The sequence below is a fragment of the Cyphomyrmex costatus genome, unplaced genomic scaffold (assembly GCF_001594065.2).
Source record: "Cyphomyrmex costatus isolate MS0001 unplaced genomic scaffold, Ccosl1.0 scaffold24, whole genome shotgun sequence".
Lineage (NCBI taxonomy): Eukaryota > Metazoa > Arthropoda > Insecta > Hymenoptera > Formicidae > Cyphomyrmex > Cyphomyrmex costatus.
Window position 1 is genome coordinate 251,802 of NW_017276477.1, and position 22,841 is coordinate 274,642.

Below are 22,841 nucleotides of genomic sequence, written 5' to 3' on the forward strand. Positions count from 1 at the left end.
GTGCAATTTACGAATTATTGATTATACATATCTGACTGTGAGTCGCGAATTGAATTACATATATATAATATATGATCAATTAAAAATATTTAATTCGACTGATATAAATTAACATAACAAATTTATTTGTTAAAACTCAATTAAAAATCTACGATTACATACGTAAGAAACAATTACTAAATTAAGAATATTTATATTAAAACAAGAAAAGAACAATTAATCTTCTTGGAAACAGACGCTTCGTATGCGCTGCGATCATCCTCGGAAAAATCATTTTCGTTTTCGTGACTTCAAAGGAAGGGATGATGACGAAGATACTACGAGGTATCTCGAATGACTGTTCAATTTTATATTTCTAATAGTGTCGAATTTCTTTATGGATTAGTCTAATATGCGTGATTAGCGACGAAAAGTGCCGTGTCTCCCGCAGCACCAGTCACACCACCCGTGTATTTGCCAAGTGCCGATTCACTGTTAGCCTGTTGAGAAATAGAAAATGTACTTGCGATACTAATTCACATATTCAATTCAAATGTCTTTCTTTACAAAGCTTGTAGAAAATTGCAGAATTGCGAAATAAACAAACAAAATCATTTTTACAAATTTTATAGGAAAAGAATTTTTTAAAAACTCTGTGATATTTGACATTAATTGCAATTATTATACATTAATTAATATTCAGTAATAAGAAATTTGACTAAATATTTAAGTCAAATAGTTCTTGAACATATGTGCTTATGTACAAGATGTTAAGAAAAAAAATTCTTGATATTTTACACATACATCACATTCCATGTAAATTTATAAAATTAACTTCAGTTAAAGTTGTATTTTTAATATATATTTGGTTGGAGATAATAAAAGAGAGTGAACAAGAAAGAATTAAATAAAATATATATGTACATATAAGCGAAAGATAGAATAAATTAGTTTATTATTTACATTGGAAAAACGATATTAATGTCTCGTGAAAAATTGCGGTTTTGAAATATCGTAATATAATCGATCATACACTTACTCCTAAAGGGGTACACTAAAAATTTGGTAAAAAATGATCAAACTTCAAACAATGATAATTTGATAAGTAAATGGAGATACAAATTGTTCAAAAGTGCAAATTGCAATTTCAAGTGTTCACTTTGAAAATATTTGATGAGAATTGTACTGGGTCATCATTTTCAACATAAAGGATTACAACATGAAAAGAAGTAAAATTGATAATCAAAGATCAAAGTTTGCGAAGGTGCATGACATAAATCAGGTAACGCAGCTTAATGGGGAAACAATGCACGTAAAAGCAGAGAATTTTATCCTTCTTAAAACGCTTCTTTATAACTCAATATAATCTTTTTTCGCTGAGATTTTTCAAATTAGGTACCACTATCATTATTAACTTAAATTATGGTTGTAATTTTTTCTAATATGAACTATACAGAGTTTGATTAGTTGGAATCTCATTTTGTGTGTATATGCGTGCGTACATAATATTAAATGATCTTCTCATGCGCGTATTATCTCATTTATATGATCAAGCGTTCTCCTTATTAGTCATTTATAGCGTTTTCCACTGGGAAAACTGGTGCAGCACTAGCGCCGTGCTACCCAATCAGCATGCCATATTTAAAAAATACTTTTTGAATATGGTATGCTGATTGGGTAGCACGGTGCTAGTGCTGCACCAGTTTTCCCAGTGGAAAACGCTATTAGTTTTATCCTGCGTAATTGTATTCCATTCAACTTCCAGAATTCTTCGAAGTTATCACAATAATAAAGGAGCAGATTTCACACTTTTCTGCTAAAATGCATCTCTAATGAAGGATGCATACTACGCATCCTTTATCCGAAACGACTCATTGTTTATGCAAGACAACGTTTGATCACACATTGCAAGAAGAGTGCTTGACTTCTTTGATGAAGTTAGCATAAATTGATTTTATGTCACTTAAACCACTGTAACTTGTAAAGTAAAGGTCCGATTGAGCTAAAATTTTGACACGTATATGTTTGAAGGTTTAGTACTTTCTAAAAATCATATGGATTTGTTATTAATGCGCCATCTATTATGTCAGGCCCGGGACTTATTGAGTGATATGTTATATATACACTATTAATGTGCACACAAAATGAAGTCCCGACCAGTCAAATTCCATGCAGTTTATATTGGGAAGAATTACGACCATAATTTGAGCTAATAACAGCTGTATCTTAAATTTAGAACTTAGAGAAAAATGATTGTATCGAGATTAATAAAAAAGATCTTTAAAAAAAATTTTATACCTTCATACACACACGTGCATGTTATCTTATTAAGCTAACTTACGCTATGCATCATTGCAAACTTGACCCTTTTAATTATCAATTTTACATTTTCACACTTTGTTTTTTGTTATCCATTTTGAAAATAATATAATCTAATACAATTCTCATCAAATATTCTTGAAGTGAACAGTTTCAAGCTGAATTTTTAAACAAATTTTATTTTTATTATTTACTATGGCAATTGCTTAAAGATAAGGATTGATTCACGAAAAAATCAATACACACACATACACATACATACGTACATATGTATTGTTTATTATGTACTTACTACCACGAGAAACGGACTGTGCGAAAAATATAATTTTTTTTTAGTAGACATGAGCTTTGACGTAGAGAGAGATATCAGCGGCTTTGCTATTTATGCTGCCGGCGATGTATTTGCCTTGACAGGCTGCAGTGTTTGCCTAAACAAGCGCACATTACATAGACATGCAAAAGTAAGTATGCAGCTTTGCACAACTTCGAGTGCTCCGTGCGATTATTAATACAACTACAGAATTATAAAACAATAAATATAATAGAGTTCTCAACATATTAAAAAATAATATATTCAAATATAAAGGGTAAATGAAAGCTATTCTTGTACACGGTTCTTATTAGTGTATGTTTTTGATTTCATTTTTTATCTCTCTCTCTCTCTCTCTCTCTCTCTCTCATTATTCTATATATTATCGACATTCTGATTGCTGAAAGGTGAGAGGAGATGTTACAAAGTTATAATTTTAGACGGACAGACGGACAGAGAAGGAGACGTCACTTCATTTCCTATGAAAATTATACAAATTTTTTGTATTTATTATCTGAAGATGGCTGAAAAAAGCGGTCGAAACGTCGATAATTTATAGAATAATAACAAAAAAAAGAATTAGAAACATACATTAATAAGAATAGTATAATAGCTCTCATTTGTATGTTATGTTTAAATATATTATTTTTTACAATTATAAAACTATTTTTCTAAAAAAAAAGCTAATAAGTATATACAAAAAAGAAAGTAAAAGTGTAAAAATAATTGAGAACATAAATGTTAGAATAGCAAATTATCATTTAGGAAAGTAAAATAGAGATCAAAGACAGACCACTGATAAAAGTGATTATATATAAATGCAAAAGGTAAATGAAAAACGAATAAAATGAGAATAACTACTGAGACATGGAGCAAATTCAAATTTACACATGCAGTAAGAACAAATTAAGTATCTGTTATTTTCATAGTATAATTTCACTTACCTTAGCTCTCTTAAGCAACTCCTCTTGACCGGCAGCGACCTTGTCGATTTTGCCTTGCCAAGCACGAAGTACGGAAGCCTGAAGAGCGCGTCCATAACTGAAAGTTAATGCCCAAGGTTTCTTTGCCGGGTATTTATTAATAGCGTCAAGATTGACTGATGCCTCTTCCTCAGATTGACCACCGCTAAGGAAAGTAATGCCAGGTACCGCTGGTGGCACAGTACGTAACAGCGCTGTTACCGTAGCGGCACCGATTTCCTGAGGAGTCGCTCTCGTCGAATAGCTCTGACCTGGAGTCACCATATTAGGCTTTAGCAGCGTTCCTTCGAGATATACGTGGTGATCTGAGAGTGCCTGATAATAAATGCATATTAGAGTGCATATTAATTATCTGATAATAAATTTTAATAAAAGGCAAAATTCAATAATCTTGTTTCCTCAACAAAAGCTCGCGATACCTTGTAAACGGCCGCAAGAACCTCTTCTGTAACTTTTTGACAACGAATAAGATCATGATCACCGTCAGGAAGGATTTCAGGCTCTACGATGGGTACGATCCTAGCGCTCTGACAGATTGAAGCGTAACGGGCCAACACGTTGGCGTTCTCTAGGATGGCGAGTTTGCTTGGGGTATCTTTCGTGATCTTCAACACGCATCGCCACTTAGCGAAGTGACATCCATCCTTTTTATACTGGATACAACGCTCTTGAAGGTCGTCAAGACCCTGGGTTGTACATTCGTTATCTGTACCGAAGAGAGGAACGACACCCTTGTCGACTTTAATACCAGGGATGATGTTGCGTTGCTTCAGTAATTCGACAAACGGCGTACCGTCGTCGGCCTTTTGATAGAGAGTCTCATGGAAGAGGATCACTCCAGAAATGTGCTGTCCAATAACATCCTAAGAAGAACCAACGTCAAATAATATTATACGTAACATATGACAACGAAATTATGCAGTTAATGGAAAAATATAAATACTAAAGTTTTAATAAAATTAACATGTTACACTATATAAATTAAATGTTTATCCGATTCAGTCATATTTTTATATATGATTGGATCAAACTGAAGTTTATCTGTAGAGCTATTAATTATTATTCAAACGTACTTTTGCTGTAGTGAAAAGTAATTGCCTGTAAGCCCTACGATTTTCCTCAGTATTTTCAACGTTGATGTCCTGAAGACGTTTGCCAATCGTTGTAGTCGACTCATCAGCAGCCAGGATACCTCTACCAGGTGTCACGATCTGTTGGGCGATCGTCCGTAATTCTTCTTTCAGCTCAGGTTCGAGCTTGCTATACTTTTCCACAACCATTTTCTGCAAAATAAACCACAAAATTAACTTAAATTATTAACAATCGTAACCCTAAGGGGGCTTCTCCATCCTCCTAAAAGCGAATAAAACAAATATATTTATATAGAATTATAGATATATAATTTAAAATTACTAATAGCGTTTTTCACTGGATAAACTGTGCAGCACTAGTGTCGTGCTGGATTTCGATGAAAACTACACTAGTGCAGCATTAATGCAGTTTCAGAGGAACATATCTTGTGCTGTCACCTGATAACCTTATAAAAAAATGAATTCAGAAAGCAAATTATGATTTCAATTAAATGAAGTACACAAATTTAAATTACTTGTTTTACAATCTTTAACATATTCTCAATTATTTATTAATTTTTTTAATCAGTTTAATGGTTTTGAATATTAAAATAGTAATAGCTATATTTTAAGAGGTAATTTTTTAAAGAGCTACCTCACCTCCGATTTCGATGAAATTAGGCTCATTCGACGTCTTTTTGCGTAAAATAAAAGGATCTAGTAGATAAAAGTCCGGGACTGCCCTGCGAAGCAAGATATTGAGCGTTAAAGTTGACGACTATTGAGGTTAGGAAATCTGACAGATCGTCATAAAATAGTGCTTAAACAGTGTCTGCTTGGAATATTTCTAACTCGTGTAGACAGAGCAGTGTGTGGACAATTAACGCATAGATTCGGGGCGGCTGTAGTCTATTTTTCCGAACCTCAATAGTCGTCAACTTTAACGCTCAATTTAATATCTCGCTTCGCAGGGCAGTCCCGGACTTTTTTCTGCCTAGAAATGTTAATACCAAATGCAGATGAAATGACATGTAGCAGAACGGTACAAGTTGGACGAGCGATTTCCGAGGTGAAATGAAGGTGAAAGAGCAAACGGATGTCTCCGATTTGCAATGCCGAACGCACCTATTGAATAACGATTTGTAATGTGTATTTATTTATTAATTCTGCATCATGACAAACTTCAGAAAGTGAAAGGAAAAATTTAAGTTCTTTTTTTAAGCGGCGCACACATGCGGACATTGCGGACATAAATTGCATCATCAGTGGGAAAATAAATGCGCGTTGTAGAAGTTGTTGGTGACTCGCCAGACTATATATTTAGACGATATATTTGGACCAACTATATCTTTATGATGTCGCTACGCAGAACTGTTAAAAAAAAATGCGAGGTGAAAGCCGGAGAATTATCAAACAAATTACTTTCTAGTAGAACTCGAAATAACTCACGCTATTAATATGAAATAAATGATTTTCACAACTTTCAGAATTAAAGAAAATATATATTAATTTTTTACTACATTAAGTGAATGTAGAAGAATTAAAAATACAAACGTCTTTATAATGTGTTTTATGTATAAATTTATCTTTTTTTTTTTTTAAGAGATTTTTATGTTATTGCATTTTATAATTGTTATACTATAAAGACGGCAAAAAAATATTTCCTTATATAAAAGATTATAATAGACAAAAAATGGTAAATAATTTTGATAGAATTTATGTACAGAGAAAAATGTAAAGTACTACACGCTAGAATTCTAGTAAATATATATATTTTATGAAATTGACAGAACTCCATATAAGGATAGGTCATTTTTTTATGTAATTTACTTTTCTGATGAGTGATTATTGTTTAGCTATTTTGTAGGTATTTTTTACATTTTACACGATAAAAAAATATAAGTATATAAATTAAGTCTTGAGAAAGGTTCGTGCTTACTTAATTTTGAGAATACAAAACATGTAGTATAATTTACTTTACTGTAAGGTAATAATTACTTCAATGGCTGTAATTGTAATGTACTTTCTATCTCACCCCTGATATTCCCCACTAAAAAAAATCACGTCACAAAGTTACATAACGAAATCATGTAATTAAGACAAGTAAATCACAATGGATTGTTCCAAATTAGTATGTAATTTTTTAAAATACGTAATTTGAAAAGTTACTAATAATATGTTTTTTTTTTTATTTTTATAGCTGACTCTACACAGTCAATAATACTGATCAATACTGAATCAGTAATACTGACAGTACGCATCAATATTTTTACTGTTGTTATAGCCTTACGCGATCAGTATTATTGATAATGAATTTTACTTTTATTTATACGTATATTATCTACTGCACTGTAACATATTGTAACATGAATCCTAATACAAACGACGATACTGATGCTCGAAAACCAAAATTCAGACACTGTCAGTATTCTACGTCAATCTATCAATATTAATACCATACACGATAATATTGTCAATATTTGTTAATATTGACAGTATTATTAACCGTGTAAGGTCATTTTATCATTCAATTCTTTACGATTCAATAATTATAAAATCATGGATGAAATTTTTATTACATTTTACCTTTAATACTTGTTGAAGCTTTTTAATAAATTAAGTCTAATTTAAAATGTTTTCTCTGATTATATTTAAATTATTAGTAAGTTTAATAAATTATCAAATAAATCTGTGTTGAGGCAATGGTAAGTTTCCGGAAGTAAGAAAATCTTCCAAATTTTCTGAGAGAATATTAACGAGATAGCGGCTTAAATTATTGATTATGTAACGGAATACGAACATGCCTATTATCTATCGCAGTAATAGATACATATACAGTGCGTATGACTATTGTGCTTGATGTATATATACTGCACGTGGAAATATTCTTCCGGCTCTTTAATAAAAGTATAACAGGATTAATGATTATATAATATTATGATATAATATATTTGCTCTTATAATTCTTTAAGGCATGGATTTCTCTAACACTTTACGTAAAGAGTGAAATCTCATTTACTTTTATGTATGTACACTAGGCTTTTTTTAAATAAATAACAGAAATCTTATAAAATTTTCATTTAACAGCGTAATGTTTTCTATTCTATTATATAGTATAATGTCTTCAAATGTATAAAAATATGTACTTAATATTTTACGTATATGAAACTTTTATATATATGTATTATATTACATATGATTCGTGTGTGTGTATGTATACATACATGTGTATATATTTTTCTGATAATTTTGTTATTTTTTTAGTTTGCTTTATAATAAAATATTTCTATATTACCTCTGTTGGAATGTAGAATATATTTGTTAACATGTTGATTATATTATAGTAATACAATATATTCGTATATTCGACCATTTTGAAGTTGACATAATGATTAGCATAATGAAATTGTATTTTATTATAAACACACAAAATTGATACCTTTGTTTACTCGTGACAATAAAAATATTTAATTTGCGTACAATCTCTAACTTTAAGAAATAAAATACATACATTAAAGCACTTGTCATTGATATTTGTCATTGAATAGTAAGTAGATAAGTCGCATATGACACAGTTGCAACGAAATGTCAGTCAAGGTCAAAGGTCGTTATAGATAGGTTGAGCATTTCAGATATTCCTTGAGGCAAAATACGAAACGATCAATACCTAGGGAGGTACAAGTAGAATGGCACATATCATGCGCACACAATTTTTTTCGTTATAAAAACGAGAGACAGCACGTGGACTCACCTAATGCAAATGAAGACCAATTCGTATATGGAAGCTGCGCGAGCGCCTGTTATAATCCACCTAATGGTTGGAGTGTGACTGACACAGGCTACGCCAGCCGTTGTCGGTTTCAAAGTCTGATTGTGTGTTTATCGCGCGCATGCGCTCTTGTATGCAAAGGTGCTCAACTTGACGATATTGTCGAAGACAGGAAAATTAACCGATTGGCTTTTGTTATGTGATTTTATTAAAGTCGAAAAATGAACGTAATAAATCTGTAAAATTCAAAGTAACAATAAGTTAAAAAATTTATACAGACAAATATGTAGTATAAAATATAATTCAATTATTATTATGGCTGCATTATTATTATTATTATTATTATTGAATGTTTGTCAAAAACCATCGCGGATAGAATATAGCACTGGATAACATTTATCTCATAGATCATGATTATCCCCGATTAGAAATATTATTTTACGAAAAAAACAGTTTAGTATTTGAGCAATTTTCTTGAACTGTAAAACTGCTATTTACTATTTTGCAGCACGTATCTGTTACGTTCCTGGCATACCACATGATGATGAGTTATTCAGAGATCAGGAAAATGGGCGTTGGAGCATTGTCACTAAACAGTTTGCCGAGGAGAAATGACGACAATATCGATCAGTAGACGGACAAGTCCGCGTATATAAACCTTGCATTGAGAACCATTATTTTAGAGGTCAGTCAAGAGCACCTTGCTTAATATTTATCTCGAAACTGATGAAATTTTTTAAAGTGTTAAATGTTGAAACTAAAAGCGTACAAAGATTGAAATACATTCGTACGTCCACAAATATTGTCAAACGTGCCTCCTTTTCTTAATTACCAGATTGTCTTATCACACGTGATATAATAGTTTATTGCTCAAATGGGCTCGACCCATCGCTTTGGTTCTTATCTAACAATAACATACGATTTTAGATTTTTTTTTATCAAATCAATATCTCACCAATTTTCCATATTACATATCTATGTCTGTATAATGTGCTTAAAATTTTGATATTGTCAAGTATATGAGAACACCCGAAAATATACTGACGAAAATGAATGCAACGATATGTACAGTCTATCCATTTTTTATACATGGAATTTGATAAAGATTATATTATTCTCTAAAATATTTATATAGATCAAATTTTACTTTTAAAGATTGAAAAAATTGAATTTTTTTCCTAAAACTAGCTCAATTATTACTCTAAAGTAAGATTCTACTCCAAAGAATTTAGAGAGTATATTATGTGTGTTATTATATGTTTTGTAGACATTATCTTTAATATTATATGTTCTAAATAATTGTTATTTATAATGAAATTTCATATGTGTGTCCATCAGATATACATATCTTTAAACATAAATTTGGAAAGAAAAGGGCACTAGGAGTTAAGCGCAGATAACTTTACACAAACGCTGATATATATCAAGCAAAACTTATTTATTATAATAATTATGCTTAAGCATATTATAACAGTTATGTTTAAGCATAATTATTATAATGCTTAAGCATAATTATTATGCTTAATTATTATAATAAATAAGTTTTGCTTGATATATATCAGTGTTTGCGTAAAGTTATCTGCGCTTAACTCCTAGTATCCTTTTCTTTCCAAGTTTATATTTGAATTGTACCGGAATTTTTGTTACTTCAAAATTATTATACATACCTTTAATTTTCAGAGATATTTAGAGAAGTAAAAAATTCTCGTTTACATTATATATGCACATACATTTTGAAATAATTATAAACTTTCACATTTTTATTTATTAAAAATTATTCTTTAACGATAGCATAAATTTTATTTAAAATATAACTCGTACTATGTTAATTTTTCTGGCGATTGTAAAATTTTATGAATGTGCTGTATAATTACAGGGAGAGAAAATTAAATCTGTTTAATTCACAAAGCGAATTGTTGTCTTGAACTCGTAATTTTCCCAAAGATGCTTCGGAGCATAATTTTACCCTTTTAAGAAACATTGCTTGAGCTTTATCTACATTTTCCGGATTATTTTTCCAAATCTTTATTACCGTGTTCTAATAAAGCAGACGATAAATAGAACTTATTAAATTTTTTTTACCAATTTAAAATTCAAAAAATTAATAGACATCAATAAATACAACAAATTCTATTTAAATTTAAATAAATTTTAAGATACCTGCAAAGCACGTCCATAACAAAAACTAAGCCTCCATGGTATTTTATTGTCACACGCGTTAATGGCGTTTAGATTTAATACAGCTTCTTCGTCGGTTTGATCACCGTTTAGAAAGAAAATTGCTGGAACCGCCATGGGTACTGTTCTTCGTAATGCTCTTAGCGTATACTCAGCAACAATCTATAATTGCAATAATGTTTGAGAGCAAATATATATATTCAATAAAATTGTATTCTTAGAGAAATATTACAATTCGCTTTATATTATATTAAAGCAATACCTGCGGCGTGCACTTTATTGCGTTTTTTATACCGGACAGTACCATGGCTAATTTCAAAACCATTCCCTCTAGATATACATGATACTCATTCAGAGCACGAAAGAGGATGGACAACATTTCTTCATGAACTTGTAAAGCTCGATCTATATCATATTCGCCATTATTCAATATTTCTGGTTCTACTATGGGAACCATTCGCGTTCTTTGGCAAATGCTAGCAAATCTATATAAAATCGAGATACTTCAAAAATATGTTACACAATAGAATTGCATAAATACAATAATATTTTATATGTATACTTCTACGATTCTATCAAACGTCAATTATAAATTTTATTTATGTTTAATAGTTATTATATAATATGTGTATACAGTGTGAACAATATATAGATTTTATCAACAATTTTTGATGAAATTTATTGTGCAATAAGCGCATAAAATTAATTATCGTCAATCACGCGATACATTACATTGTTTTTATGAATATTAAAATAATCAGACACCTAGCAAGAACATTTGCATTAGCAATCATCGCCAACTGACTGGGACATCGTTCCGAAATTGAAAAAACACATTTCCATTCAGCAAGGTGACAACCCTCTTGTTTATATCGAACACAATTCTCCTGTAAATTGTCCAAACCTAGCGTAATCTTCTCATCCTCGGTATTGAAGAGATGTACTAAACCTCGATCGACTTTCACACCGGCTACAATGTTTCTTCGACGCAGAAACTCGATAAATTCCACATCTTCCGATGTTCTTTGATGAATCATTTCATGATGTAAAATCACGCCGCTTATGTATTGCGAAAATTGAGACTAAAGTCAAAAGCATGTGCAACATTATTATATTATTTATATTAATTATCTTTTATTTTATTATGCTATGTGTCATATACATATGTTTTTGAGTATTATGAAACTATATTTGTCTGTGGAATCTGTTGCGTTACGTCTTTGCCGCGATATAAAATTTCTACTACCATACAGTGCTCACAATAACCTTATCCGCAGATAACAACATTTCTCGATAAGCACGTCTCGTCGATTCGGTGTTATTTATACCAATTTCTTGAAATCTCTCTTCTAGATTTGAAGGTGATTCATCACAGGCCAATAATCCTTTTCCAGGCGCACTAATCGACTTGACAATTTTTTGTAGTTCCAAGCAAAGAGCAGACTCGAGTTTGGATGATATCTGATCAATAGTAAATCTTCGCATAAGTGAATCATTTAGAAATAGAGAAAGTGGCTAATTAGAAAATAATTATCTCTGTTTTTTTTTTTAATTCATTACTGTGGTATATTAAATATATTTTAAGTTTTACAAATGGATCAAGATATAATTATATTACATAATGGCATTTGTTGATAATCTGTTGTCATCGATTATCAATATTTACAAAATAGTCCAAAAAATAAAACAATATTCTTAAATATGTCAATTATAAAGTTGTTTTGGCAAAACCAATTTAAATAAAAAAAAAATAGCACCATTTGTTTTGTGTTTTTAAAAAGATTGTTTTAAAATGTATCTTTAAACAAATTTTTTATAATAAATCTAATGTAATATGATAATAGTATATAATAAGATAATAAAATATATAACAAGATTTTATATATATATATATATATGTATATATTAAAGTGTAAAAATTACTTTATCATCGCAGTAACCATTTTCCAACTGCATCATTTTTTATGTCAATCTCGATACCATATGTTTTTCAATTTAGTCAATCAAGATATTCGAGACATTTATAAATTTATTAATGTAATTATGAACAAACATAGAAACATTTTTAGTGTGCATAATTAATGTTAAAAATGTTTTTCGTTTTAGTATGCGTGATGTATTCATCAGTAGTTTTTATCTAATCAAATTTTCTAGAAACTGAAATAAATTGAAGTAAGCGATGAAATTGATTAAATTATCTATATTATATTATACATACAGGGTATTTGAAAAAAATAGGACTCCTGTATAATCTCTAATCTAAAAGTACACACTTTCAGGAAAAATAATTCAAATAAGTTGTAGGAGGTCATAAAGAACTATTTTTTGGTGATTTTAAATTTAATCTTGAACTTGAAGATCATGTGAAGATAAACATGGAATTTTTAAATAGAAACCTCCTTTTTGACTCTGGTCAAATTAGTGACAGTCATAGAATGAGATTATTAATAAATATCAATGACTATTAATATCTCTTGGCTTCAGTTCATATGGGACCCATTTTGCTTCCTTGTAGATCTTTCCCAAGGCTTTCAAACGATCGGAAATAACAGATCGAGCAGAATTTAATGTTTCTGCAAGTTGTTTTTGCGTTTGACATGAGGTCTTCCTCCACCAATGCCTGAAATTCTTTGTCTTCAAATGTTTTTGGCCGTCCAGAACGCTCTTTGTCCTCCACATAAAAATCACCATTTTGAAAGCGCCGAAACCATTCTCTGCATGTTTTATCGAAAGGAGCACTATAACTATAAACTTCTACAAGCATTCAGTGAGCTTCAACTGCAGTTTTCTTCCATTTGAAGCAAAAGATTAACACTTCGCGTAAATGACGCTTATTTGGCTCATTATCGATGCAGTAAAAAAGCAATGTTATTGATGCAAACGTATACTTTTACATACTGAATTTTATTGACAGGTGGTAAAACTAAAAAATTAAGCTTGGTTTAGACATTAGAGTTATCGACAATTCTAGCTATAACTATTCGCTGCTAGATGGACGGAACTTTCCGACACACCTAATACAATTGTGTATGTATTTTTACCAACTGTATTTGGATTTAGCGCTAAATTTAGGACAAATTTGTGATTGGTTGTTCTAATACTTTTCCGCCATTATGCACAATGAAATACCTTATATTTTTATACCATGTCACACACACAAGTACGAGCTTATTATCCATATCTTCACTTTCGGACCGAAGGCGAGTACACCGACATGGGCTCGTACTTGTGTGTATATTATAGCGCCTCGCCACCGTTTAGAAGGCTAATAGGCGTAAAAAATGATGTTTATATCAACGAAATTTTCTGTAGCTTACCATTTTCATATTATGCTTAATTATGAAAATGTGAATAATCTCGTACTTATGAAAATCCTAAAAATGAGCAGACACTAATCTTGGAATTTCGTATATGAAAGCGTACTTTTCACTCGTTTCGACAGCTGTCAAACCGTATGTTTCTTGCCGAATATAGACTCATTTTACGTGCCTTTCACGACCATTTACTGACTATCAAGAGAGAAAAGTATAGTTTCTGCCCATTTTTACAAATGGGATTTTTACAAATAGAATTTTACAAATGTTGTAAAGCGATCTCGTCGTTAAAATTTATCCAAATTATCTTTATTGAAAAATGAGACGCAACAAAAATGAACGAGTCATTCTCATTTATGACGATTCCAACATGGTCGCCGCGATACGCATACGCGATATCTCTCTCTCTCTCTCTCTCTCTACTCAGAAGCCTTAAAAATACTTTCTTATTCTAATAATAATTATTGAGTAATGTAATTCAATCTATATTTTTTATTGTATTAGGTGTTTGAATTAATTTTCGCTGTTTTTTGCTAAAAAAAACTCATGCTTATTTTATCAAAAAGGTATTTGATAATTTATTCACAATATTATCCATCGAAAGCTATAACCTTTCCCCACTTTTCGGGTAACAAATGGATTCCGCGGTAGAAAAATCTCTGCAAGTTGTTTCAGATAGAGCATGCTCCCCATAAGCCTCCACTAGCAAACGATGACTTTCAGCAGCAGATTTCTTGAGGTTAAAACAGAAAAGTAACGCAAATGCTCTTTTTTGGTACGAAACCCGACATTTTTAATGCGATAAAAAATTATGTTCTTTGCATTCCGATAAGATTTTATATACTGATTATTAAAGCCTATTGATAGTACTTTCATATACACAAACAGTCACTTTCGGCTATGTTGAAACAGCACAATAAATACTGACCTTTCAACAACGAGAATTAATTCAAACACCTAATACGTCATCGAGAATAAGAATTTCCAATTTTCAAATAGCGTGAAAGAATACATTTAATCTATACTTAACCGATGAATAAGAATACTTTGGAATTTTCATTTTTCGACTTTAAATTATGCGCTTTTAATCTTTTCGTTTTTACTGTTCTTAGTTTTTAACATTTAATTATACCCTATGAATCTTGACGATCTTATTAATATGCAGTGATTATTATTGTTTTATATTGTGCATTTTTTGTATAATTAATTCTTGTAATGTACTAGTGATAATCAAAACTTGACCGAAACGTTTACTTTTCTTTTTTAAATATACAAATTTTGCGAATAACATCTTGCGTTGTATGCTCATTTTTATTTGTTTCTTTTTTTTTAATTAAATAAGAAAATTGATTTTCTATATAAATTTTATTTTCGATAAAATTCCATATAATAGGAATATCATAAAAAAAATTTAAACTTAATCTAATTTTTTATGTAATGTTTCACATGAATTACAATTTTAGTAATAACAAGTATACTTATGTCCTTACATAAATGTATTCAACGTCACAATGCAATCCAAAAAAATGCTGTGATAGTAGATAATAATAGTGTGTAAAGGAAGAATATATAAATTATATACAATACACGTTTATGTGTAATATATATACAGGGTGTCTCTAAATTCCCACATATGGTGTATAAGAACAAACAACTTTTATTTATTTATTAATTTCTCATATTTTAAGGAATATAATATAGGAGGTCAAGAGCCAATACTCATAACTATGAGTTAATAATAAATAATAAAAATTAACTAATTTTTATTATTTACGACTGTAACAGAGTCATATTTGCATCTTTAAATGTTACTTTTGAATAATAACCGAGAGCAAGATACACGTGAGTTAAGAGCGTGCGTCGGTCCTAAGTGCTACATAGACAAGAACACTCATACAGTAACTTCAACTTGCTCTCCTGCAAAAACTACTTGTCAGACGCAATTTTGTTAAAGGAAAAAGTTATTTAGCATAAAAATATCACGTCTTATACTCCGTACGCGGAAATTTAGAGATACCCTATATATAAAACTTTATATATATATATGAAGAATATATATATATATATGTGTTTGGAAGTATTTGCCGTCTCCTTTAGTTGCTTGTTTATTAATTTCTCTGTGACGTTCTCGACTCACTATCTCTTCCAAGACTTCTCCATCGCCTTTGATTAATCTTTGCAAAAACACAAAAATTAATTTTAATAGCAAATTCTATTGAACGTGTTAATGCATATTAAAGCTGTTGTACACTAATATAATCTAAGTAAATGCAAGTGAAATGCAAATATTTTGAATTATAAAACGTATATTTTATTTAACAAGCACAATAAAATATATTCAAAATTTGACAGTACAATTCGTTTTTTAATTAAACACATCTTTAAATCAATTTGTGTACGGCAGCTTTAACTGCAGCCCGCACTGATTGTGAGTGCACATCTCTTTCTGCCTCCCCTTTCCCTTCCCCCTTTTCTCTCTCTCTCTCTCTCTCTCAAATAAAATTCGCTATAAAGACTCCTTCAGACGATATGACCAATATAGACGCCAACTTTTTTTTGCATATATTTCCTAAATATTTACTACATTTAATATACATAATTATGTTCTATATTATGTATGTGTATATTTGCTAATGTTGGCATATATCGTCTGAAGGCTTTTAAAACACATACAAATGTATACATAAGAAAGACAAGTTTACAATTATTATAGGCGATTTTTGGCGATGGTAAGGTACATGCACCAAGGTTGTTATTGGTAGAGGTGGAACTCACATTGTGGATAACCTTATACCTTAATTATTCGCTGAAACATACTAGTTCTTTTTCAGATACGCGAATTCGACACTATTTAAAAAGACTAAGAAAAGGATAAATGTAATAAGTTTTAATAAAGTATATTTTACTGTCTTAATAAGTGAATGTATAATGATGAAGATGATGAAATACTTTCAGTAGACGAGTATTTCTTTGCAAAACGTGGAAGAGAAAAATTATCACATTATTAAGCACAAACGAAAGCAACATCATAATTGTCCTGAATTATATTCCAAAGTTTGGAATATTATTATCTATATTATTATTAACTTTATTATTTATTTTTTTATTTATCTATAAATAACAAATAAAATAATAAAATTTTTACATAATAAAGAGATTTTATTTAGTACACAAATAACTCAATACTCAATCAATGCCTTAACCAATATGAACATAGAAATTAAGATCATAAATGCCAAATTTATATAATAATTAGTATACGTTTATAGGTCAACCTCTAATCTAAGATAACTTACCGAATCAAACATAAATACAATATGAAATAGATATGTAACATGTATTGTTTATATCTTTTCGTGTTATATTTGACACGTATTTCCAACCTAGAAATTTTTAATTGGTACCCTGCTGTATTGCTAGCTATAGCATGGTATCAACCATATATCAAAATGGTTAGTTCCACCTCTATCACTAATGACCAAACATACAAAAACGTTCTGGTACAGTTTGGTACACTTTGGTTGTTATACCTGAATCACGCCAAAAATTGCCTTATATATGTATATAAATTTCATTATCTATATTCAATGGTTTTGCAACATATTTACCTATGTCTTCCAGTTTCTTCATCATACATTCTGTGCACAATGCTCTGCCTTTTTTCCCATTCTTCTTTTGTCATGGGTGCCATAGCTTTTCCTCTTTCTATTACATTCGATACAATTTCCTTCACTTTTTCCTTCCTATCTTGAACTTCTTTATTTCCTTTAGACTTCTTACTATGTCCTTTTTTTTTAGTTGCAGATTTCTTAAACTTTTTCTTCATTTTCTTCTTCATTCGTTTTTTCTTCTTCTGCTTCTTTATAGCTTTCTTCAATTTTTTAGCTTTCTTTTTAGCTTTTTTCTGCTTCTTTTCGTCCTCTGAGCTATCAATACTGCTGTCACTATTACTACTACTACTGTTAGTATCACTACTGCTGCTGCTGCTGTTGTTGACGCTGCTGCTGGAACTGCTATAGCTACTGTCACTACTGCTACTGCTAGAAGAACTAGAAGTAGATGAAAATCTTTTTCTCTTTGATTTCTTGTGACTTAGCTGAGTTATATTTTGTATATTTTCTATCTTTTTCTTCTCTTTCTGTTCTATGTGTTCAACTATTTCTGTGTCATCTTTTATTGAATCAGATTTTTCTATCTTAGAAACAGATCTTGGTCGATTTGTTTGTTCTTTTGAACTACTCTCTCGTAACAGCTGACTAGTTGTATTGTAGCCAGTATTTCTATAATTTGGTATCCTTGATCTGTTATGATTAAACGTTCTTTCAAATGATCTGCTATATCTACTATAATGATAATTGTTATATGCATCTCTTCTATTTCTATTATAATAATTATAGTGTCTATAAGGTCGTGAATAACCAAAATCTCTTTCATTATTCAAAAAGTTACCGTGCCTCCGATTGTAAAATCTGTAATTGTTGCTATAGTTTCCACTGTTTCTTTGAAACTTTTTAGTTTCATACTTTTTAGTTTTGTATTTTATATCCTCATCTCTATTCCTCTTTGCTTTATATGTATTTCTTTCTGAGTTTGAAATATTAGAAGAACTAGAACTATTGGAACTACTTCTACGTTTTGACTTTTTTCTTTTATCCTTACTACATATATTTCGCCTTTTTCTGTTCTCAGAATCATTGTTGGAAGAAGAAGCCGAACGTCTCTTTAACTTGCCTACTTTGGCTTTGTCAGATGATTCTATCTCCATAGCAGGTCTTTCCAAATCATTCATTATAACGATAATCTATTAACAACAAACTTTATTTAAATGTAATCTAAAATCTTAGAATCAAATTAATTAAATAAATTTGCATACAATTGAATCTTTTACATATTTTACATAATTCAATATGAGATTGTTCCATTTCTTGTATCAATACAAAGTCTATAATTTCTAATAAAACGTATTTATTTCAATAATATATATATGTAATCATTATATATATAATATATAAGTCACGGAAATATATAAGTCACGGAAATATATAAGTCACGGAAAATACTTAGCTTTCTAAACATATTTCAATGTTTTTCTATTGTAAGTTACAAAAATATAACCTTCTCCACCATGCCTAATAATCATCACATATTGTGACGTAAAACTATGCCAAAGTGCCAGGACAGCGAATAATCTATCTTTTCCCCATTTAATGATATTTATCGATCGAGAAATTGACAATTTATTAAAACACGTTAAATAATTACCTGCTTATCACTTTCTGACCATACCCTCTATTCAATCTTCGTCACTTTGTGTCGATGAAAACTCGAAGCGCATAAGACCGACAGGATTAGATATTAGAGAGACCCTCGAGTAAAAGGTCTGTTCTTTATTTCTGCATTATGTATGTACACACAGTGTTGCTAAATGGCTAAAGCTGAATTTTCCTATATTCAGAATGAATTTTCCCCAAATTTTCAAACAAAATTAAACTTTAAGGCGAAATCTCATGGATTCAGTCGGCGCACAACGTAAAGAAACTAGGCCAATCACAGAAATTACGCCAGTTTTCGTTACTCCAGCACAACAAATTCACGCTAGCCGTTTGTGTTACTCATCTTTCTATAGTAAAAATTGATCTAATTTTTTTTTCATATTTTAGTTGAGATTATGCATATTTGTTTTCACTTCATGTGACGTATTAAAACGGCAAGCTTAAAATTTCATTGTCCTATGGGGATTATTTAGGCCGGAAACAGACTACGCATTGAGATTGAAATCTGACCAATGAGGATAAAGGAATTTTAACTCCTATTATTTTGATTAGCCAAAATTCAATCTCAATCTTCAATGCGTAGTCTGATTCCAGCCTTACGCTTCATTAGAACAGTTTACCAACTGTTTAACAGTTCTGCTAGATCTTCGCACTAGTCTAAAAGAGAACATCAAAATATTGAATTCTTGTATTGAGGAAGTATCTTCGTCAGTTCTTCAAATAGAAAAAAATGTAAATTCTTAACTTTTTTCCAATTTCTTATATTTGTACTTATTATATTTTGGACAATTATAAGATATTTATTATTATATAACCATCGACATATAGAATGGACCGCTGATGGTAGTGGTGGGGGTAGAAAGACGAGTAGAGTGAGAAGAAAAAATAATATGATTTCTCTGTTTACTGATAACTACTGATTACTATTGGTCGCTGTTAATCCAACAACCAATCAAGCTTCAGTAAACAGAGAAAGAACGATCATATTATTTCTGTCTCTCACTTTACTCGTCTTTCTACCCCCACCACTACCATCAGCGGTCCATTCTATGTGTCGATGATATTAACTAAATGTCGTTATCATTGGGGAAAGAAACAGTATCAATTTCTTCAAAATTTCGATAACAACCATTCTTTTTTCTTACAAGATCTCCCCAGAGAACATTAGATTTGCACGTAGGGCAAGTGCCCTCGATCGGTAAAATCATATCAACATTATCTTTACAAAATTCTTTTGCTAAACAAATTAAGTGAACAATCAACAGGCATTTTGGTTTTATGCAAGTAACAGAATCTTTTTCTATTACACTCAAGCCGCAAAGAGAACAAAACAATGACTTCTTCATTGGCAATTGAGATTCTTGTAATAGAATATCATCTTCGTTTGTGTTTTGTGTTTGTTTAACTTTACAACTAGTGACTTTGCCATAGCATATAGGCATGTGTAACGGTGCAGATATACATTCGTAATAATTCTCGGAAAATTGATGATCCAACCATCGTACAGTTAAAGGTAGACGACACCAAGGCCCAATTTTTAACATTTCAGATAGGACCATCAATCGAAAATCAAGCATCTTCTGTGATGACTTTTTCCCAGGAATATGTTTAAGTCGCCTACTTACATTTGGATGTTGCCAAGCCCATTCAAACTAAAACCATGAAGATAATGTTTAGATATTAAAATAAATTTATTTAAAAAAAAAAACAATTTGTTTAAAAAAAAAAATAGGAACTTTCTCAAAACTTACTCTAAGTGCAGAAGTACTGTTAGGAAATCCATGAACGCATATGGAGGATGTATTGGAAGTTAGAAGTACGCTAAAAGATTTGAAGGGGTTAGGGTGCAGCCACAATAGAAGGAATAAGGAATAAGAAATTTCAGTCTATCAGAAATTATGTATACCAATGTATCCGATTTTTGATAGGCTAAAATTTCTTGTTCCTTATTCCTTCTATTGTGGCTGTATCCTTACAATTTTAATGAACTTAAGGACATCCTAAAGTTGTCTGTATTACCGACTATTACTGACTAAACCGTATAATTTTTGTATCGTAAATACATTTTTTGTACACATACATATTGCACACATACATAAACATACAAGGTGTTAAAAAAACTATAATTTAACATTTATATGGTAGCAGGTAGATAGTACATATAATATTGAATGAAAGCCTTATAATTAGTGAATATAGATCATACACAGTATGTGGTATGCAACACTTAGAAGAGACAATAAGTAAAAGTTATAACTTTATGAGATTAACATACAAAATAGTTTATATCTCAAAAATGGCTTTTGATTTATATTTATTAAGACTTCTTTTACTCATAATCAATATAGTGAATACTATCTACCATATAAATGCTGAATGGTTTTTTTAACACTCTGTGTATATGTATATATATATATATAAATATGTATACATACAAAGAATAGATTCTTGATTACCATGGTCCTCTGTTACTAGTTTTCCACGCTCCACCATGCTTTTTACCAGTGTTATGTTGCTTAATTCTACGTTCTGGATTTACAGTGTAACCTATGTAAGTTCTTCCCTTGTATTTTCGATTCATACAATATAATAAATATACTCCAAAAAAATGTTCTATCACTTCAGGCTCTGTTTCCATCATTGAGCATTTTTATGTGTAGAATCATATCACAATATGTAAAATTGACCATATTCAGAAGTAGAATTATTTTTGCCCAATTAATTTTTCACTTTTAAATCTGCCACATCACATTGGTACCCTATTGAAAAATATCATATTTAGAACAATCCAATTATGTGATTTTTACTTACATATTTTAATTACATGATTTTGTTATGTAATTAATTGTTATATGTAACTGATTTTTTACTATAATTGGATAAATTTTTGTTTAGCTACCCATCCTCTTAAAAATCAAAGAACTTGTGCTTTTAGTCGTAGTGTTTTTGTCCGAAACAAACGAATCTGGTAAAAAAGCGTCGTTCTGTCCCAGCAACCTCGATGTTAAGTATAAAGTTGATGATTATTAGGTTAGGAAATGTGTCACAACGATGCCATAGAACTATAAAAAAAAATTATATGAAAAATAATTTGTTTAAAACAGAACATTTATTTTTGAAATCGAGAATTTGTGTAATATTGAAGCAGAAAATCTTATTCTTGTCTCACTTACATGACCTCCCTCTATACTACACACCGATGTAACACACAATTAACACAAATAATAAAAAGCTACTAGGGATAGGCGATTTCTATCGATTAATCGAATACACTGATTTTTTTTTTTAATTTATCGATTATTTTCACGGATTATTTTTTCGTCCGACAGATTAATCGGAAATTAATTTTATCTCCTCATTGCTCCTCATATCCACACATACTTGCATAGCAGCATAAACATATGTATAAAGAAAATTATCCAATCGCATTTCTCTTATAAAGACGCACGTAAAATGTGATTGGATAATTTTCTTTATGCATATATTAATGCAGCACACGCTTTTGCATGACGCATAATGCATGACGCGTAAAAGAATCAACAAATCATAATCCTTCTTTTCCTCCCACTTCACGGAAGAGAAGCATTTTGATTGGTTGATTCTCTTGATGCGTCATGCAATAGTGTATGCTGCGGCCTTTATCTGC

The 22,841-nt window shown here is 30.4% G+C and overlaps 4 protein-coding genes across 6 annotated transcripts; all 4 read right to left on the bottom strand.

Moving 5' to 3' along the window:
• Positions 1-101: 101 nt before the first annotated feature.
• Positions 102-8,486, bottom strand: Ald1 (fructose-bisphosphate aldolase). Of its 2 annotated transcripts, XM_018540237.1 has the most exons (6): positions 8,413-8,486; positions 4,665-4,874; positions 4,011-4,454; positions 3,553-3,906; positions 2,591-2,726; positions 401-479 (listed from the first exon to the last, which is right to left on the bottom strand). In XM_018540237.1, the coding sequence occupies exons 2-5, from the start codon at positions 4,869-4,871 to the stop codon at positions 2,631-2,633; spliced, it is 1,101 nt and encodes a 366-aa protein (XP_018395739.1). In that variant the 5' UTR covers positions 4,872-4,874; positions 8,413-8,486; the 3' UTR covers positions 401-479; positions 2,591-2,630. The 2 variants fall into 2 exon arrangements, with proteins under 2 accessions (XP_018395740.1, XP_018395739.1); XM_018540238.1 differs by lacking the exon at positions 2,591-2,726 and having other exon boundaries at positions 102-479.
• A 1,782-nt stretch (positions 8,487-10,268) lies between these two features.
• On the bottom strand, positions 10,269-12,666 carry LOC108774227 (fructose-bisphosphate aldolase). Of its 2 annotated transcripts, none has more exons than XM_018540283.1 (6): positions 12,532-12,666; positions 11,875-12,069; positions 11,374-11,690; positions 10,871-11,093; positions 10,591-10,770; positions 10,269-10,468 (listed from the first exon to the last, which is right to left on the bottom strand). In XM_018540283.1, exons 1-6 carry the CDS (start codon positions 12,565-12,567, stop codon positions 10,301-10,303), a joined length of 1,119 nt encoding a protein of 372 aa, XP_018395785.1. In that variant the 5' UTR covers positions 12,568-12,666; the 3' UTR covers positions 10,269-10,300. The 2 variants fall into 2 exon arrangements, with proteins under 2 accessions (XP_018395785.1, XP_018395784.1); XM_018540282.1 differs by having other exon boundaries at positions 11,869-12,069.
• A 3,324-nt stretch (positions 12,667-15,990) lies between these two features.
• On the bottom strand, positions 15,991-19,277 carry LOC108774214 (uncharacterized protein DDB_G0271670; the record flags this gene model as incomplete). Its single annotated transcript, XM_018540265.1, has 3 exons — positions 19,185-19,277; positions 17,531-18,737; positions 15,991-16,096 (listed from the first exon to the last, which is right to left on the bottom strand). Coding segments are annotated over exons 2-3 (1,287 nt in total), but the record flags the coding sequence as incomplete, so codon positions are not given.
• Positions 19,278-20,262: 985 nt separating this feature from the next.
• Positions 20,263-22,492, bottom strand: slx1 (structure-specific endonuclease subunit SLX1). The gene is given in 5 exon segments (XM_018540279.1): positions 20,263-20,847; positions 20,947-20,995; positions 21,649-21,954; positions 22,095-22,257; positions 22,369-22,492. Coding segments are annotated over 3 exon segments (822 nt in total). The 5' UTR covers positions 21,837-21,954; positions 22,095-22,257; positions 22,369-22,492.
• Positions 22,493-22,841: the final 349 nt, after the last annotated feature.

Excerpts from the sequence above, each read along its gene's own strand:
- LOC108774227 (XM_018540282.1), bottom strand. The coding sequence starts at position 12,567 with ATGATGCAGTTGGAAAATGGTTACTGCGATGATAAA. Across the intron at positions 10,771-10,870 it reads CAATAAAGTGCACGCCGCAG|ATTGTTGCTGAGTATACGCT; the intron begins GTATTGCTTTAA and ends TTGCAATTATAG. Across the intron at positions 10,469-10,590 it reads GTTATGGACGTGCTTTGCAG|AACACGGTAATAAAGATTTG; the intron begins GTATCTTAAAAT and ends CTGCTTTATTAG.
- Ald1 (XM_018540237.1), bottom strand. The coding sequence starts at position 4,871 with ATGGTTGTGGAAAAGTATAGCAAGCTCGAACCTGAGCTGAAAGAAGAA. Across the intron at positions 3,907-4,010 it reads TTCTTGCGGCCGTTTACAAG|GCACTCTCAGATCACCACGT; the intron begins GTATCGCGAGCT and ends ATTTATTATCAG. Across the intron at positions 2,727-3,552 it reads AGTTGCTTAAGAGAGCTAAG|GCAAACACTGCAGCCTGTCA; the intron begins GTAAGTGAAATT and ends GCGCTTGTTTAG.